This window comes from Takifugu flavidus, chromosome 4 (assembly GCF_003711565.1).
Source record: "Takifugu flavidus isolate HTHZ2018 chromosome 4, ASM371156v2, whole genome shotgun sequence".
Taxonomy (NCBI): Eukaryota; Metazoa; Chordata; class Actinopteri; order Tetraodontiformes; family Tetraodontidae; genus Takifugu; species Takifugu flavidus.
In genome coordinates this window covers 14,927,752-14,943,228 of record NC_079523.1, presented here as the reverse complement: position 1 = coordinate 14,943,228, position 15,477 = coordinate 14,927,752, and the positions used below count along the sequence as shown (strand labels likewise).

Sequence of the window (15,477 nt, the reverse complement as noted above, 5' to 3'; positions counted from 1 at the left end):
TGACTACCGTACTTCAGCAATACTCTCAACCACTCCTGCTACAAATGTCACTTGATCCCTTTTGTTCACATTTCTTGGGACTCTTGAACATTCACAGATTCAGCTTGTTTCCATCTCTGTTGTCTTTGTGACACAATCAGCTTCTTCTGAGGTTATTCTTTTCTCCACTCTTTTGGCATATTTACTTGTTACAACTTTCCACATATTCTTGTATCTTAGGTATATTCAAACCTTTGGCAATCAAAACATCTGAATGCTTTTTAAAGCTACTCTGCTGTAAACAACCTTTGTGCTTGTTCAAGCCCTCCGTTGTCACTCATTACCATACTCTTAATCTCTTTTTGTTTGGCTGCCTTCACTTCTATCCTTATAGTCCTCCATTCACATAGTGCTCGTGCTCAACTGCCCCATAAAGACCATCTTCATCATTTCCATGTTTGCTGCCAGCTACTGTTGCTGCCATTTTCCCATCCCAAACAGCTGATTAGAGTTACATTCAAAGCAGTGTATATGGGACCTTTACAGGCCATTGGACAGCATGCTCTCCTGTGATGGCCTCAGTGTCAACGGAATGGAAATGAAATCGCCCAATATCAGAACTGGGCATTAAACGCTCCCTGGTTTTATTTGCCTGACACATTTTTCATTGTGTGAAAAGAAATGGATGCATGCTGCTTTTCAGAAAATACTTTATTGCCTAAATGAGGAGAGACTTTTATTTGATTGGTTAAATGACTAAAATGGATCTGTACATGAATATTGACGCAAATTTAAAAGTGCTCCTTGCAGAGCCTGCTCTACATGATCAAAGGTTTACAGCCTAACATGACACATTCTGAAATATTAAGAAATTTAAATTCAATCCTTCCATTAACAGTACTGCAACCGATTTCTCCCCCACCCCCATAGGAATGCGACCCATTGGAACTAGCAGCAGTCCAATAGGAAGTGATGTCAAGGTTTTGCCTCAGCAATGCCACCTGCTGTTCACCAGGCTCACTGTGTCCTGATAGAGGAAGCTAAAGGAATGATCTAATGCAAGAAGACAAAGCTAAAAGAATGCTCTAATGGAAGAAGACGAAGACAACTGACTTTCCAGGATAAAAGACTCGTTAACACAAAGGAACAAAAGCAAAACATTTGTCATTGACTTAAAATAGCAGTACATGTTTACTCGTACCACTGTATAATCACTCAATTTAGCTCACTAATTCCACTTTTTAGATCAACTGAGGATTTTGTAGACATGATGATGACCTGCAGAAAACCTTGTTGCAATTGGTGGAAGGTCATCCATTTTTCTTGACAGTTCTGACAAGATCCGGACTTGAAGCACAGCCGACCTATATGAACCTCCACAAGAGCGAAGACGAACAGCAGCCACACCAACAGGTGTCAGAATGTCAGCACTTGCCTCCTCTTCCTCCACAGAGTTGCTGTGATAATGGGGGTCCTGCAGTCTCCACTACGTCCATTAGCACCATCCAGCTGTCCACGAAGAGGAGTGAAGTTAAGGGGATGCCGCTCGTTGTCTCAGCAGTTCTGTTGACTCTGTCACAAGTCAGTGACTTTGTTCTCCACAGCGGCGGCAATCTGTTGCAGTCTGTAGCCCAGCTGCATCTTCTGGGCTGTGCTGTCCTCCTCCAACGCCGTGATGATCTGACGGCAAAGAGGATGTACCATCAATCTCTCTGTCTCTCTCTCTGTCTCTCTCTCTCGGTCCCAGTTCGAGAGCTCTGACTAAGACACGCATGTTCCTTTCATCTCTCAGATTTAATTTTGTGTTGGACAATATTTGAAAGACTCAAGAGCATGTGGTTCTTGAATGACGGACTATGTTTTTTTTGGTTGTATTATGTTTGTCCTTAGATCATGGTTGTTATATTGATAAAGTTGTGTTAAAAGGAGTTCTCTCTCACTCTAGTAAACGACATTTCTTAAGAAGAGAGCTTCATACACAAATGTTCAGCAGAGAGTACGCGACGAACGAGATCTCTCAGAAGCGAGGCGAGAGCTAGATGAGGCGAGCTAGAGAGCGATAAGAGAGCGAGAGATCGAGATCCTAGTCGACTAGATGAGAGGATATCTCTCTCTCTCTCGCTCTCTCTATCTCTCTCTCTGTCTCTCTTCGCTACCCCCCCCCCCCCCCCATCAATGAGGTCATATTTTCTTTAGATCAAATCTTGATGAATATCCAGAATTAAACATGATTGTGTGGCGACTGCGACTCAGCAGGCACCAAATGATGCATCCAGAGGAACTGATGTGTGGTCAGAAAGCCTGAGAGGTTCCCTCAAACATTCTTGTTAAAGTCTCTGCAGACCACTCAGGAATGGGGGACCCTTTCTTGTTAACCTCAGGGTCAGTCTGGCCTGGCCGAACGTGGCCAGAAGAGAGATTTCTTAATACAACAAATAATAATCCAAAAATCTATTGACCGTTTCTGTCTTTGCTTTGATCTCAAGATGACTGACCTACACCGGTATACAACCCAAAAGCAAAAGGAAAATTTACACATATGTTCAATAGATGTTTTGAGTAACTTTTTGTATTGCTCATCTTGCCCACTGACATAAATGAAGAGATAATAATTTCACTTGATGCTGAGAAAGCATTTGATCGGGTGGAGTGGGATTATCGTTTTAAAGCTCAAGTCCTTTAAATTTGGCCCTAACTTCATATCCTGGATTAGAATTCTGTACACTTTCCCTATGGCTGCAGTACATCGTAACAATAACCTTTCAAACTATTTTGAGCCTCTGACGATGGCTCTACCACAAAGCCTTAATATTAAGGGGATCCTTCACGGTAGATGGAGCACAAGATCTCTCTTTATACAGAAGATATGTTATTATTAATATCAGATACCCATTTCAGCTTCCCTCAATTTCTATCACTACTCTCTAAATTTGGTAAATTGTCAGGTTATAAAGTTAACATCCAAAAAACGAATGCCCATCTCATCTGCGTATGAGAGACATGTTGTATGGGGCCCCTTTTAGGTCAGCCCTCATAAAATGAAACATTTAAGTGTATGAATTATATGGACATTTTTAAAGCTAACTATCAACCCGTACTTTCTATTTTAAAGCAAGATTTAGGTAGATGGGATACTCTACTCTTGTCTCTAAGAGGAAGGATTCATTTTCATTGTTATGCTGATGACACTCAGCGCAATTTATCCATGAAACCAGAGGAGACAGAGAAGTTAGTGAAGCTCCAGACCTGTCTTAAAGACATAAAGTCCTGGATGTCTTCAAATTTCCTCCTCCTTAACCCAGGAAAAACTGAGGTCATGGTGTTTGGTCCTGAACCTCTCAGGGATAGATTAGATCACATGATCACTCTAGATGGTAACTCATTAACATCTAGTCTCTCTGTGAGGAATCTAGGAGTAACTTTTGATCAAAATCTCTCTTTCAACTCACACATTAAATTAGTCTCTAGAAGTGCCTTTTTTCACCTGAGGAACATCACAAAGATCAGGAAGCTGCTGACGTGGCATGATGCTGAAAAGTTAGTCCATGCATTTGTTACTTCCAGGCTGGACTATTGTAATTCTTTATTATCAGGGTGTCCAAACAACTCTTTAAGAAGCCTCCAGTTGATCCAAAATGCTGCAGCCAGAGTTCTGACAGATATTGACAAAAGAGATCACATAACTCCTGTAATGGCGTCGCTTCATTGGCTGCCCGTTAAATTTAGAATAATTTTTAAAACCCTTCTTATGACCTACAAGGTCCTCAGAGGCCTAGCTCCATCCTACCTGGAGGAGCTAGTGATACCTTATCAGCCCAATAGACCGCTCCGCTCTCAGAATGCTGGTCTACTTGTGGTCCCCAGAGTTTCTAGGAGTAGAATGGGGTCGGCCGAGCATTTAGCTACCAGGCCCCCCTGCTATGGAACCAGCTCCCTGTCCAGGTACGGGAGGCTGACTCCATCGCCACTTTTAAGATCAGACTTAAAACCTACCTCTTTGAAAAAGCTTATTGTTACTAATTCTGTAGTTCCAGTTACTATCATAGACAGACAGATTATCATACTTAGGGGGTCGTCTAATCGTTAGGTCACATCTTAGTTATGCTGTTATAGGCCAAGGCTGCCGGGGTCCGGAAACATGATCACCTGACAGGCCTCTGTCACCCCTCTGGGTCATGGTTTCCTCTCCTCTCCTCTCCTTTCCTCTCCTCATCAAGCAGACTAGTTATGCTGATTCTTGTGTAGTTTTTCTGCTCCCCCCCCCCCCCCTATTTTACAGGTATCGCCGCCTTCGGAGCTGCATAATAACCCCCCCCCCGTGATTGTATATCATTTGTGTTTTTTATGCTCTGTGACTGCCCCTTGGCTGAAGTGATGTGATATCGATTCTGTCTGTTCCTGTCTCTCTCCTCTCCTTCCTCCCTCTCCCTATCTTCTCTTCTTCCTCTCTTTCCTCTCTCCTCTCCTATCCTACTCCCCTTCACTCTACTTCTCCTCTCCTCTACCCCCTCTTCTCCTCTCCTACCTATTCTATCCTCTACCTGTCCTCCCCCTTCTCCTCTCTCTCTACCCAGCCGGCCATCAGCAGGAGGGTCCCCTACATGAGCCTGGTCCTGCTCAAGGTTTCTTCCTGTTAAAGGGGAGTTTTTCCTTGCCACTGTTGCTTGTCTGGGGTAGGCCCTGGGATTCTGGAAAGTGCCTTGAAACAATTTTGATTGTATAAGACACTATATAAATAAAGATTGATTTGATTTGATTCATTTTATCAAGATATGTGCTTTCTAGGTTTCTCTATATGTTCCAATGTCTATCCATCTTCTTGACAAAATCCTTTTCCCACAACATGGATAGTAAGATATCTAGTTTTATATGGAATTAAAAAAAAAACAACACAGATACAGAATGATTTGCTGCAGCTACCTCAAACAATAAGCGGCTTGTCTCATCCAAATTTTTTATACTTCTATTGGGCAGCAAATGTTAGGCTACTGTTATACTGGATGCATAAACCTGCTACTAAACAAGATGGGGGTGAGGGCTCCACTAAAGAAACATCTCTTGTAGCTTTAATTGTGCTCCAGCTTAACATTTAAACAACCTATATCTTGCTATACACAGAACCCTGTCATAATCCATACAATTAAAATCTGGAATCAGTTTTGCACTCACGATGTGAGTGGCTGCTCTCATAACAAAAAATAATTTGTGTGCATCCTCAGTTGTGGACAAAGCATTAAATAATTGGCTAAAGTCTGGGTTAGGGGCCTTGAATGACTGGTACATGGATGGTACATTTGCTTCTTTAGACAAATAGTTTCAAATGTTCAATTTAAATAGTTGTAAAACTTTTAGCTATTTGCAAATTCAGTGTTTTGTCTCATCCAACTGGATATGTTCTCCTTCATGTCCTACTTCTCTGCTGGACTCGATGCTAGAAATTAAAACGGACTTAAAACAGATTATAGGTAAAGTGTATGTAATCTTTAATGAATACAATCTGACCAACCTAGAAGAATTTAGGCAGAGATGGGAAGAGACTTACAAGAACCAAAAGCAGAAACAACTTGGCTGCAGATTCTAAAGAAGATCTCCTCATCGTCACTTTGCCTCAGACACTCTGTTATATAATTTAAAGTTGGACATCGTCTTCACTGGTCTAAGGATAAAGTGTCCAGGATTAAACCAGACCTAAATCTCACATGTGACCAGTGTAAGACAACCACAGCCTCACTAATGCACATGTTTCGAATGTGTCCAAAGATACTTGGATTCTGGAGATCAATCTTTGAGACCTACTCCAAAATAATAGGTCAAACGATCCACCCAAGCCCAGTGATTTCACTGTTTGGTGTAATAATTGAATACTTCCTGAATAAACATTATTCAAACGTGACTGCATGCAGAAAACAGAACCTAGTCAAGTGGAAAGACTCTCGGCCCCCAATATTCAGCCAGTGGATCAGAGATGTGATGAATCACGTAAACGTCCAAAGATATGTTTTACCCTCAGAGGATGTGGTGAAAAATTCTACGCTTCCTGGCAACCATAGACTTTGTTGAGAAAATGCCAGCTGCCGATATTGATACATCATTGTACCATTTCAATGCTTATCATCCAATAACCCATTGATCTAAATGTGCATAATGTTCTGTGTACAGAACGCTGCACAGATGAAGAAATTTCAAATACTGAAAAAAAAAATCCTCACATAATGAAGTCACTACCACTCTTTATGTTACTGTTGGGGTACTGTGGTGCGAGTGTTATTATGCATCACTAGTAACTGAGGCAAGTGGACCATCGGAGTCTTTGCCCACTCTGGCTGGAACTCACCTGGTCGTAGTATTTGTTGATGTACTTGTACAACTCATGCAGCGCCACCAGGTAGTTGAGCTCTCCTGAGTAGTTCTGAAACATCAGTGTGGCGTTAGTCAACATTTTTATATTTATATAATATTTTATGGATTCATCTCTGGTGCTCACCCTGGACAACTCGGCCAGAGCGGAGTTCATCTCCTGATCGCTGGCTGAGACCGTCTGTCTGATGTCAGAGTAGTACCTGCAGGAAGAATTGGACCATCAGTAACAGCATCACCCTCCAAACAGCATCAGAGGATTCAGCATGTATTCAGCACCAGCAGGATTCGCTGCCCTCTCACTTCCTGAAGTCAACTTTGAATCGCACTGAAGAATTCAGGCAATGACCAGAGAAGCACAGTAGCTCATTCCAGACTGCTGCTTTCTTTACTCATTGCTGCACTAAACAAACCCCAGGGAGAGAAACTCAAACGTTTCAAACACTTTTGGACCACCAGTGGGAAATGTTTCCAAAAAGCCACCGTTGCTGTCGCTACGTTTAGGTGAACGCACCTTTCCACCATCTGTTTGTAGCGAGGGATGTCTCTGGCATACAGCAGTTTGTTGATGGGAGAGTCCTGACAGACAAAAGATGCCATTAACTCAAGAACTGCGGGATCCTGACCAATCACAGCTGTTTACCTGACCCTGAAAGTTGCACATTCATTCAGACATGTTCTCTCAAACAGACACACACGACGTCTCCAGCAGAGTTTTCTCAGGTTTAATGTGATCCAGATTGGACTCACCCGGCCCAGCTTGTGCTCAGCGATGGTGCAGGAGTCCATGAAAGTCTGGGAAATGACGGAGAGAACGGCGTCCACATGGTCAGAAGCCTGGACGTCAAAAATAAACTGAGGATTTTTGATGATGTTGATCCAGAAGCGCAGAGGCAGACTGAAGACAGAGAAGACCACAGTGCTGTTTAAACACACCTCTCCCCATGAAGACGTCATTTGAGCTTGGTGACAAACCTGTTGGTCTTCCAGATGTGTATAGTGTCTGAGTCAGAGATACCATGTTGTCCCGCCTGCTCATCCAGCAGGTCAAAAAAGTATTTGACGGCCAGCGGGACTGGACGGCAGGTGCTGAGAATCACGGTGAATAGGTCATCCACAAACTTCTGCAGTGTTCCCTTGAAAACACAGAGGAGCCATCACGAGTGCCAAAACATCAAGTCTTTGTTTCCTGTTTGTCAGTTTTAATCCACAAATGTATTCTACCAGGTTTGTCATTTCAGGATTGACCAGTTCATCAGAAGGTCAGAGGTGGTCCTGAGGTGAACGGACCTCTCTTCTGTAGGTGTGTGTACCTTCATGGACAGCAGGCGGGTAAGGTAGATCTCAGGGATTGCCTTGGCCCTCTCACGCTCCCTCAGGCTTCCTCTTCGGTGTTTTGGCAGCTCTGGCTCCTCGCTAGCTTTAACAAGATGCCACGGTCTCACCCCACCCTCATCTGCGTCCTCCAGCATGGGAGTCTCTGCATAGACCAGCATTTACAGGGATTCACTCCAGAGAGACTTTCCCAGAGGTCAGGACTTTACATCAATCATGGACCAAGATGTAATTGTAACACATCCAACTCTGCATCTCAAGAAAACAGCATCTTATACATACATGCACAAAAAAATAAATAAAAGGAATTGTATGTAACAAATGATAAAATGTCCTTTTGGCATCGAGGTTGCCAGTTACTGCTCAGCTGCAACTACCAATGTTTTGGTTAAATGTAGATGTTCTAGCTGGATCTGGCAACCACACTGTGTTGAGTGTTTTAAATGTGAAAGCAGGACCAGATTGGCCAGAAAGTTAAATACTGCACCTTTAGGAGGCCACAAATTAGCATCTCTACAACTATGACCGTCATTCATTCCAATTAAATTCCAACACCAGCTTTTAACTAGTTTCTGATGAGGTGACAACCTTAACCACATCTTATTTAACCAGGAAAAGTTTAAAAAACATCGCTGTCATAATAACAATGGTCTTACTAAAGCAACTGGGTGGTGATAAATGGTGCTAGTAGTAGATCAAATTGACCATGTTAGAAAAAAAGGAGTATGAGGAAGAAGGGTTTACTTTTGGCTTTTCTGGCAGAGGTAGTGAGTATCAGAGGGGCTTCCATCCTTGAACTTTCCAAGGGGCTCAGAAGAACAAGGTCAAGCAGTAGACATTTCAGATAACAGTGCACAGCAAAGTTACAGTCTGGCAGAGGCCAAAAATGACCGTTCAAGGACCAGGATGACCGTTCAGAGGTCACTGAGAAATTATATGATGACCTCAAGTGACCTCCAAAAAAATGGCATGGCAAATGGTTGTGTGAAGGTAGAAAGAGCCCTTCATCAATTCAATTTCCCTTCAGGGATGAATAAAGTGAATCTCGAATCATCAATGAGAAGCAAAGAGAGATAGTGCGAGAGAGAGAGAGAGAGGGAGTGTGTGTGTGTGTGTGTGTGTGTGTGTGTGTGTGTGTGTGTGTGTGTGTGTGTGTGTGGAGGGGGTGTTCTGTACTCACTCTCTCCTGCCATGTAGTCATGGTTGTCGTGGTGAATGTGTTTGGTGTGACGAGCAACTAGTGCAACTGTTGCTCCTTCTGGTACCTGCTGACACAAAACACAGCATGAGAGAAACAGTGGTTAGCCCATAATGTGGCTCAGGTCTACGGACCTTGTAATGCTGCAGGGTGTTGAGCCTCTTCCAGCTGCCCTGAACCACTGATGTCAAATCCTCGTCAGACAGGATGAGATGACCAGCAACACCAGATCGCCACTCTGGATCAAACCCAGACAAAATTGGTCTCTCAGGGATGATTATTCGGCCAGTTTTTGTTCTGTAACTCTCTGTTTCTCTGTCTTTAGGGGCAGAAAATCTTAAGCAGTACACAGAAAGCATGCTGGAGGTTGAAAGTTCTCACCCAGGTCGAGCAAGTCACTGTGGGGCCTGTGGGAGAAGGATGTTCCCTTGTAGACCTGGTCCAGAAGCTTCTCCTTCACTTGTGTGATGGTGTCACAATCCAGAACCTTGGTGGGTAAGGGCTGGTATTCACTGACCCCTGCACCCTGCACCAACACATTCAGCGTCTGCAGAACCCATGGAAAGAGGTTTAATTGAAAAAGAGCTCTGAAACTGTAGAATCAAACCTAAGGAATCGTTCTATCACCAAAGTTCTGTACTCCACATCTTCTCGCAACAGCCGGTTGTCATTCAGGGTGTACTTGGCCTTGCCGGTCACAGCATCCACAGGGCCTTTATCCACCTGGTGCTTGATGGCCCTGAACAGCATGTAGAGAGACTCACCTGCAGAGTCCTGCAAAAAATCCATCAGTTATTGCTAGGAGCCAGCACACTGAGGAGCAACTTTAAACTGATCCAGACTCAGATACGACATGTGAGGATTGCCTGTCCGCTGCCATCAAATTCATGAAGTGAACATTTTGGAGGTGAGAAGAGATCAAAACCATTGAAAATAAATACTGAAGCTGAAAACTGTCATGGTCAAACTGTGAACAACAAGGTGGAGAACGTGATGCGTTGACTGACCCTGAGGAAAGCATAGAGGCAGATGGACATCCAGTTGGTCAAGAGCTTCTCCACCACAGTCTCAGTCCTGTAGAGAAAGAACCAATTCCATTATAGTGCAGACATCTTTACTGTTCCGGAAACATCCACTCGACCTCACTCAGCTTACCGCCGCAACATCAGTTTTGGGTTCTTAGCAACATACTGCTCCACTAGATCGTTGAGGAGCGTCTTGAGGATGTCGGTGAAATATTCCAGCTTGCCGTGCAGCGCCACCGTCAGCAGAGATGCCACATAGGCTCTGTCTCTGGGGGAGAAAGTACGCTGGCTCTCCAGAGTGTGGATGAACTAAGTAATGAGAACACCATTATCTGACCATCTGTTTTCCCCAGACACCATGACAATGATGAGTACCTTGGTAAGGAAGAGTTTGCTGTTGAGCAGGTTTGACAGCTGAACCAGGCCTTGCTCCACTGTTTGTCTCCGACACTCCTGGACGTCTAGGTCCCGCCTTAACGGAGACTCTCGGTGGCCGGGGAAGAAAATGCGCTCGGCGTACATTCGGTAGTCCAGAAAGGGGATTCCTGAACCAACCAGGTCGCTGGACATGTCCATCATCTCCGTCATCAGGTCTGAAGATGAGGTTTCAAAGGTCACAGAGTTCAGACAGCAGCCATGGTGAACACTAGCTCCATCTGCTCCTTTCAACCATTCTGCCCTCCTCTCCTTTAACAGGATTTTCACATTAAACACGATAAATGGGAAATGATAGAAACAAGAGGCATGAAGCAAGAATTAGGTCATGTTACCACAAGTCAGCTAAATTGTACTTTGGACTTGGTTTGACCCTACAGTTATTAGTATTAGTATTAGCATTAGTGTTGTTCCTGCTGTGGATGATATTCTTATCAGTATGTCAACTCGAGGAAGGATTTGAGATGCACGGGTTAGTACCCCACAAAAAAACCAATGACCCTGACCCCGTTGAGGTAGCCTGTAGTGGAAAGTGCCACTTTCTGAACACCATTTCTCTTATTTCACATTTATCTTGCTTAATGTGTAAATCAGATTATAACATGAAACCATCATATATGGAAATACCATGATAGTTTCTGGTACGTGATACTGATCAGCCCCACACGCCATTTCTCTTTAACCTGTAAACTCTTTCTTGCAGCGATCTCTGACACTGGTCTCCAGGTTCTCCAGTTGGATCTGGACCTTCTTGTAGTCTTTCATTGCCTGTTTACTCTTCCTCCTGTTGAGAGGCAACACGGGGAGGAAGTCAGGGGATGATGAAGGTGATTACATGATTTGAAAAGTCTGTAATGTTGAGCAGAATGCAGACAGACAGACAGACCCAGAGGGACATGTACTTGTTCCAGCAGCCTGTCTACATAAAATAGGGGAAAAGATAGTATACAAAATACAAACTCCCAATACAAAAATACATGAACCCTGTAATGTTACTGGGAGCGTCAGTCTGCTGCTGAAGCTTCTCCACCTCCTCCAAGGTGATCAGCTGAAAGTTAACACAGAGCCAGCTTTTTTCTGAGCAATTTCATCAGTCCATCACCTCCATAGTTGAGCCCTAGCACATCAGAGCCAAGAAGATGGCACTCGCCACAACAGACACATAGAGAATTGCATCTGGTGCACACATCAATGGACCTGAGCCTCCTGAGGAAGTAGAGTAGGCTCTTCTTGTACTCAACCATCTGAGTACTTGCTCTCTCTCTCTCTCTCTCTCTCTCTCTCTCTCGCGCGCACACACACACACACCACACACACGCACGCACGCACGCACGCACACGCACACCTGCTGACCTGTATATGAGCACAATGATGAGGACAATGAGAGCGACTATAGATGCTCCAACACCAACGCCAATCTGAGCCTCGAGGGGGAATGTGGACAGGCCTATGGTGTCGTACTGCACTTTACCCAAGGAGAAGTTTAGGTTGCCCATCTGGACCTGGAAGACAGCCTGCTGGTTAGCAGACCTTATTAAGCACCTTGTTACAGTCAAAACTCTCAGGGAGGAAGTGCTCACCGTGAATTCAGGCAGGCTGTCAAAACCCTCGCGCTTTCTTCCATTCGATATTGGAGGAGGCTGCTTTGGTGGTGGCTCACAATATAAATGGTTTCTGGTCAGGGTCTTAACAGCACACACCCCCTGCCCAATCAAGACCACCACCTCATCCTTGGTGATGGCCAAGTCCAGGTTTTCACCCTGACAGCACAACGAAAAACATTTTAACTTATTATCATCATATAACCACTTCATCTGAACTGTATCATCTCAGTCCCAGTATGACCTGTGCATTTATAGAGTCAACAATAGCTAGTAACCACATTAGCATGACTGTTGCTATCATGATGTTCATGTTATAAGTGCTAGCATGTGACAACACTGCTGTTAGCATCGAGCTGTTATTGGACACTAAGTGAAAGTGATGATGACTGTAATCATGGCGTCTACTGACCTCCAGTTGGATGAAGCTACCAGGGTTGTAGCGGTAAGCCTTCATAGGGTCCTGTTGGTTCAGAGGTCTCAGATCTGGGTTGGGCTCATAAGTGAAGCCTTGAGGAGTCAGACTGCTCAAGTTGAAACGAAGGTTGTCCAGAAGAAACTCAACGGTCATCTTTGACCCCATGACAGAGGAGTCCACCGAGGGGGAGCGACAGAGCATCAGAGAGGAGGAGTTCACGTCACATCGCTCTGAGAACTGACAAACCAACAGCAACACAGGTACAAACCTTGGTGGAGCTTCCTGCTTTCTATTTTCACATAAATGTTCAATATTGACAAGGTGATGCCAGAAGCACAAAGAGGGTCCAGACACATTGACACAAGCTCTCTCTGTCGCTCACACACAAACAATAACACCCACCCGCAGACCCACACACAAATCCACACCCACAGCCCCCCCTCTCCACCACACACACACAGAGACCCAACCAGACGACTCACACAGACAGACTCCACACCCACATACACACACCCACTCAGCCAGATGACCCACACGCACAGACCACCCCCACACACACACACACCCCTCCACTCACACAAACACCTGTAAAAACACAGACCAGCCCACAGACCAGTGCATCATTACTGTATCATACAGCAACATATGCATAACGAATTGCCCTCAGTGATGAGGATACATATCCCTAACACACACACACACACACACACACACACACACACACACACACACACAAACCTCTCGAACAAAGCACTGCAGGTTTTCAGGACACTCTGGATGGTCTGGAAGCATCCTCTTCCCCCTCTGCTGCATCAGCTGGAAGGAGGAGCTGGTCACCACCATACGAGGCTCTTGAACCACATCCAGGTTGTGTCCAGACACATAGATGAGCCTCCCACCACTGACACACACAAATGCTTCACTTAGGAGAAGAGGAGGTGCAGTGTTGTAAAAAAAAAACTCCAATTCATGTAAAAATCCCAGCGAAAATTTTAAAATTTAAAAGACTTCACTACGACAATCACATATCGGACAAATGCTGGATCTGCTTTTCTTTCTTTTTAAACTTCAATAGTTTATTATGTGAAGGTGGTCACATGGCTCACCGTAGAAAGCTCTTGGTGGGCATGGCCAAGGTGATGTTGGGGTTGTGAGTGTATCTATAGGTAGATGAGTGTAGGTGACGCAGACCACTGCTGTAATGAAGCGTGACTCTGTATTGACCTGTGAGGTTACTGCTGCCTGTAACACACTGAAGACTGCTGGAGCTATACGGCTCCATTCTGGGGGTGGGGCAGAGTCAGGAGAAGGTAATGGTCAAAATGTGATGCCAGACTTGAATGCACGACATGAACTGGTTTAACAGACCGGTCTTACATGTGACAGGACACTCTGCCCACAGTGACGGTCAGGTCAGATGGCCTTCCTGTGAGCAGATTTCGCCCAATGATGGTTAGAATCGTCCCTCCAGCTTTAGGTCCACGATGAGGTGAGACAGACATCACAAACGGATCCTGTGAGGGAGTGGAAAGGTAGAACCAACCAGGCAGATGGTCAGCGTATAAATGTTTTTTCCTAGTTTCGTTGCTACGTATTTGATAGATTTTGATTCCACTTTACAAAAGACAAAAGATGAGGATTGAAACATTAATGACCTAATTTACAATGTCTATCACCAGGGAAATTATAATTCTACAGTCTAAAATACATAAACAAACCTGGAAGGTGAACATCTCAGTGGACAGGCCCAATTCTCCTCCACTCACTTTAACAGACACCTGTCCTGAATTCTTCCCACCACTGGCTGCGGTTCTGCACACAATCCTGAAGCACAAATGGCAGTGTTGAACATCTGTTGAGCTCAGTGACCTCAGCTAGGACACCTGCACAGGTGCTCTGTTTGTACCTGGAGGAAATCTCGTAGAGGCTGGAAATCACTGAGCATGGAACCCCAGCCACTGACACTGAGTGGAGGATGTCTTCAACCTTCTGGCCCAGATTGGAGCCTGATATGGTCACCATGGTTCCACCTTCCAACAGGCCAGAAAGTGGTTCAATCTGAGGGGAACAAGAAGTGCTGAAAACTTTCTAATTGTGTGCAAATTGAGGTTTAAAAGCAAAAAGGATTTTGATTTATTCAATAACAAGCCTGAACATCAATCTCCACTCACGCTGTGGATGACAGGGGCAGGGCAGGTGTGCTGGACTGGCTCACTGCAGGACTGTGAGTACAAGCAGCTGGCCTGAGCACCACCACACCATACACAGCCGTATTTTTGGTCAGCCGTATGGCATCGGCTGCAGTCAGAGCGACCGACAGAGCAGTTATACAGAGTAACTGAAAGACACAAAGACAGAGTCAGACAAATGGTAGGACATCAGGACAGAGAACGGACCATCAGGACGGTGGGGACAAGCTTCACCCTTAAAGAACATTGTGAAGACTGACAAGTTTTGAACTCACCAAACAGATCAGGAGAACTGTCTAGGTGGAAGGTGTTTCTCCTCTTGACGTACACCATGGCGTTGTACTGATTCCCCACACTAGAATACTGGTACTGAACCCCCATCAAAACAGCAAAGTTAAAACTCTTCGGACCAAAATAAAGTAACACATTAACTCATTGTTACAAACAACGGGACTTTATACAGTCTGTGGGCAACACTCCTGTCTGTCTGTGGGCAACACCCCTGTCTGTCTGTGGGCAACACCCCTGTCTGTCTGTGGTGAATAGTAATGCAGAGGGATCACACCTTGTGCAGTTGGCAGGTGATATCAAAACTGGATGGATTCATGTCATCACTCTCTACGAAGGCATCAACCACCACTGTATGTCCCTCAATGACCAGAACACACTCATAATCCAGCTCCACATCCTGTGGACACATACCATATGTTAGTAAAGGTGTGTGTGTTATATGAGAATATTTGCACCTGTGTGTTGTACCTGATACAGGTGTAGGTTTTGGGCCAGTAAGGTGATCTTTCTTTCCACTCCCACAGGAAGCAGCGATGAACCCTGAACCTTCTCCAGACAAGGACATGCTGAAGATCCCCAGCTAACATATGAACCCTCATCACCCTGTCCACACATGCACACCATGAGCATATCCTCCAAGTCTACATAA

General features: G+C 44.7%; 1 protein-coding gene across 10 annotated transcripts in view; it reads right to left on the bottom strand.

Moving 5' to 3' along the window:
• Positions 1 to 672: 672 nt before the first annotated feature.
• Positions 673 to 15,477, bottom strand: part of plxnb1b (plexin b1b) — a 58,720-nt gene continuing 43,915 nt past the window's right edge. For 7 of the 10 annotated variants that reach the window (XM_057031045.1, XM_057031051.1, XM_057031049.1 and 4 more), the window contains 26 exons: positions 15,297 to 15,431; positions 15,103 to 15,225; positions 14,813 to 14,906; positions 14,520 to 14,686; positions 14,255 to 14,406; positions 14,067 to 14,172; positions 13,726 to 13,862; positions 13,455 to 13,631; positions 13,087 to 13,249; positions 12,343 to 12,585; positions 11,910 to 12,089; positions 11,683 to 11,831; positions 11,013 to 11,113; positions 10,270 to 10,487; positions 10,025 to 10,203; positions 9,877 to 9,943; positions 9,497 to 9,643; positions 9,251 to 9,416; positions 9,004 to 9,107; positions 8,852 to 8,936; positions 7,650 to 7,816; positions 7,312 to 7,472; positions 7,087 to 7,234; positions 6,851 to 6,915; positions 6,314 to 6,539; positions 673 to 1,659 (listed from right to left, as the gene is read on the bottom strand). In XM_057031045.1, the coding sequence (XP_056887025.1) occupies positions 1,555 to 1,659; positions 6,314 to 6,539; positions 6,851 to 6,915; positions 7,087 to 7,234; positions 7,312 to 7,472; positions 7,650 to 7,816; positions 8,852 to 8,936; positions 9,004 to 9,107; positions 9,251 to 9,416; positions 9,497 to 9,643; positions 9,877 to 9,943; positions 10,025 to 10,203; positions 10,270 to 10,487; positions 11,013 to 11,113; positions 11,683 to 11,831; positions 11,910 to 12,089; positions 12,343 to 12,585; positions 13,087 to 13,249; positions 13,455 to 13,631; positions 13,726 to 13,862; positions 14,067 to 14,172; positions 14,255 to 14,406; positions 14,520 to 14,686; positions 14,813 to 14,906; positions 15,103 to 15,225; positions 15,297 to 15,431 (3,765 nt within the window). In that variant the 3' untranslated portion in view covers positions 673 to 1,554. The remainder of the gene's footprint in view (positions 1,660 to 6,313; positions 6,540 to 6,850; positions 6,916 to 7,086; positions 7,235 to 7,311; positions 7,473 to 7,649; positions 7,817 to 8,851; positions 8,937 to 9,003; positions 9,108 to 9,250; positions 9,417 to 9,496; positions 9,644 to 9,876; positions 9,944 to 10,024; positions 10,204 to 10,269; positions 10,488 to 11,012; positions 11,114 to 11,682; positions 11,832 to 11,909; positions 12,090 to 12,342; positions 12,586 to 13,086; positions 13,250 to 13,454; positions 13,632 to 13,725; positions 13,863 to 14,066; positions 14,173 to 14,254; positions 14,407 to 14,519; positions 14,687 to 14,812; positions 14,907 to 15,102; positions 15,226 to 15,296; positions 15,432 to 15,477) is intronic. The other 3 variants (XM_057031047.1, XM_057031050.1, XR_008950187.1) reach the window with 2 other exon arrangements.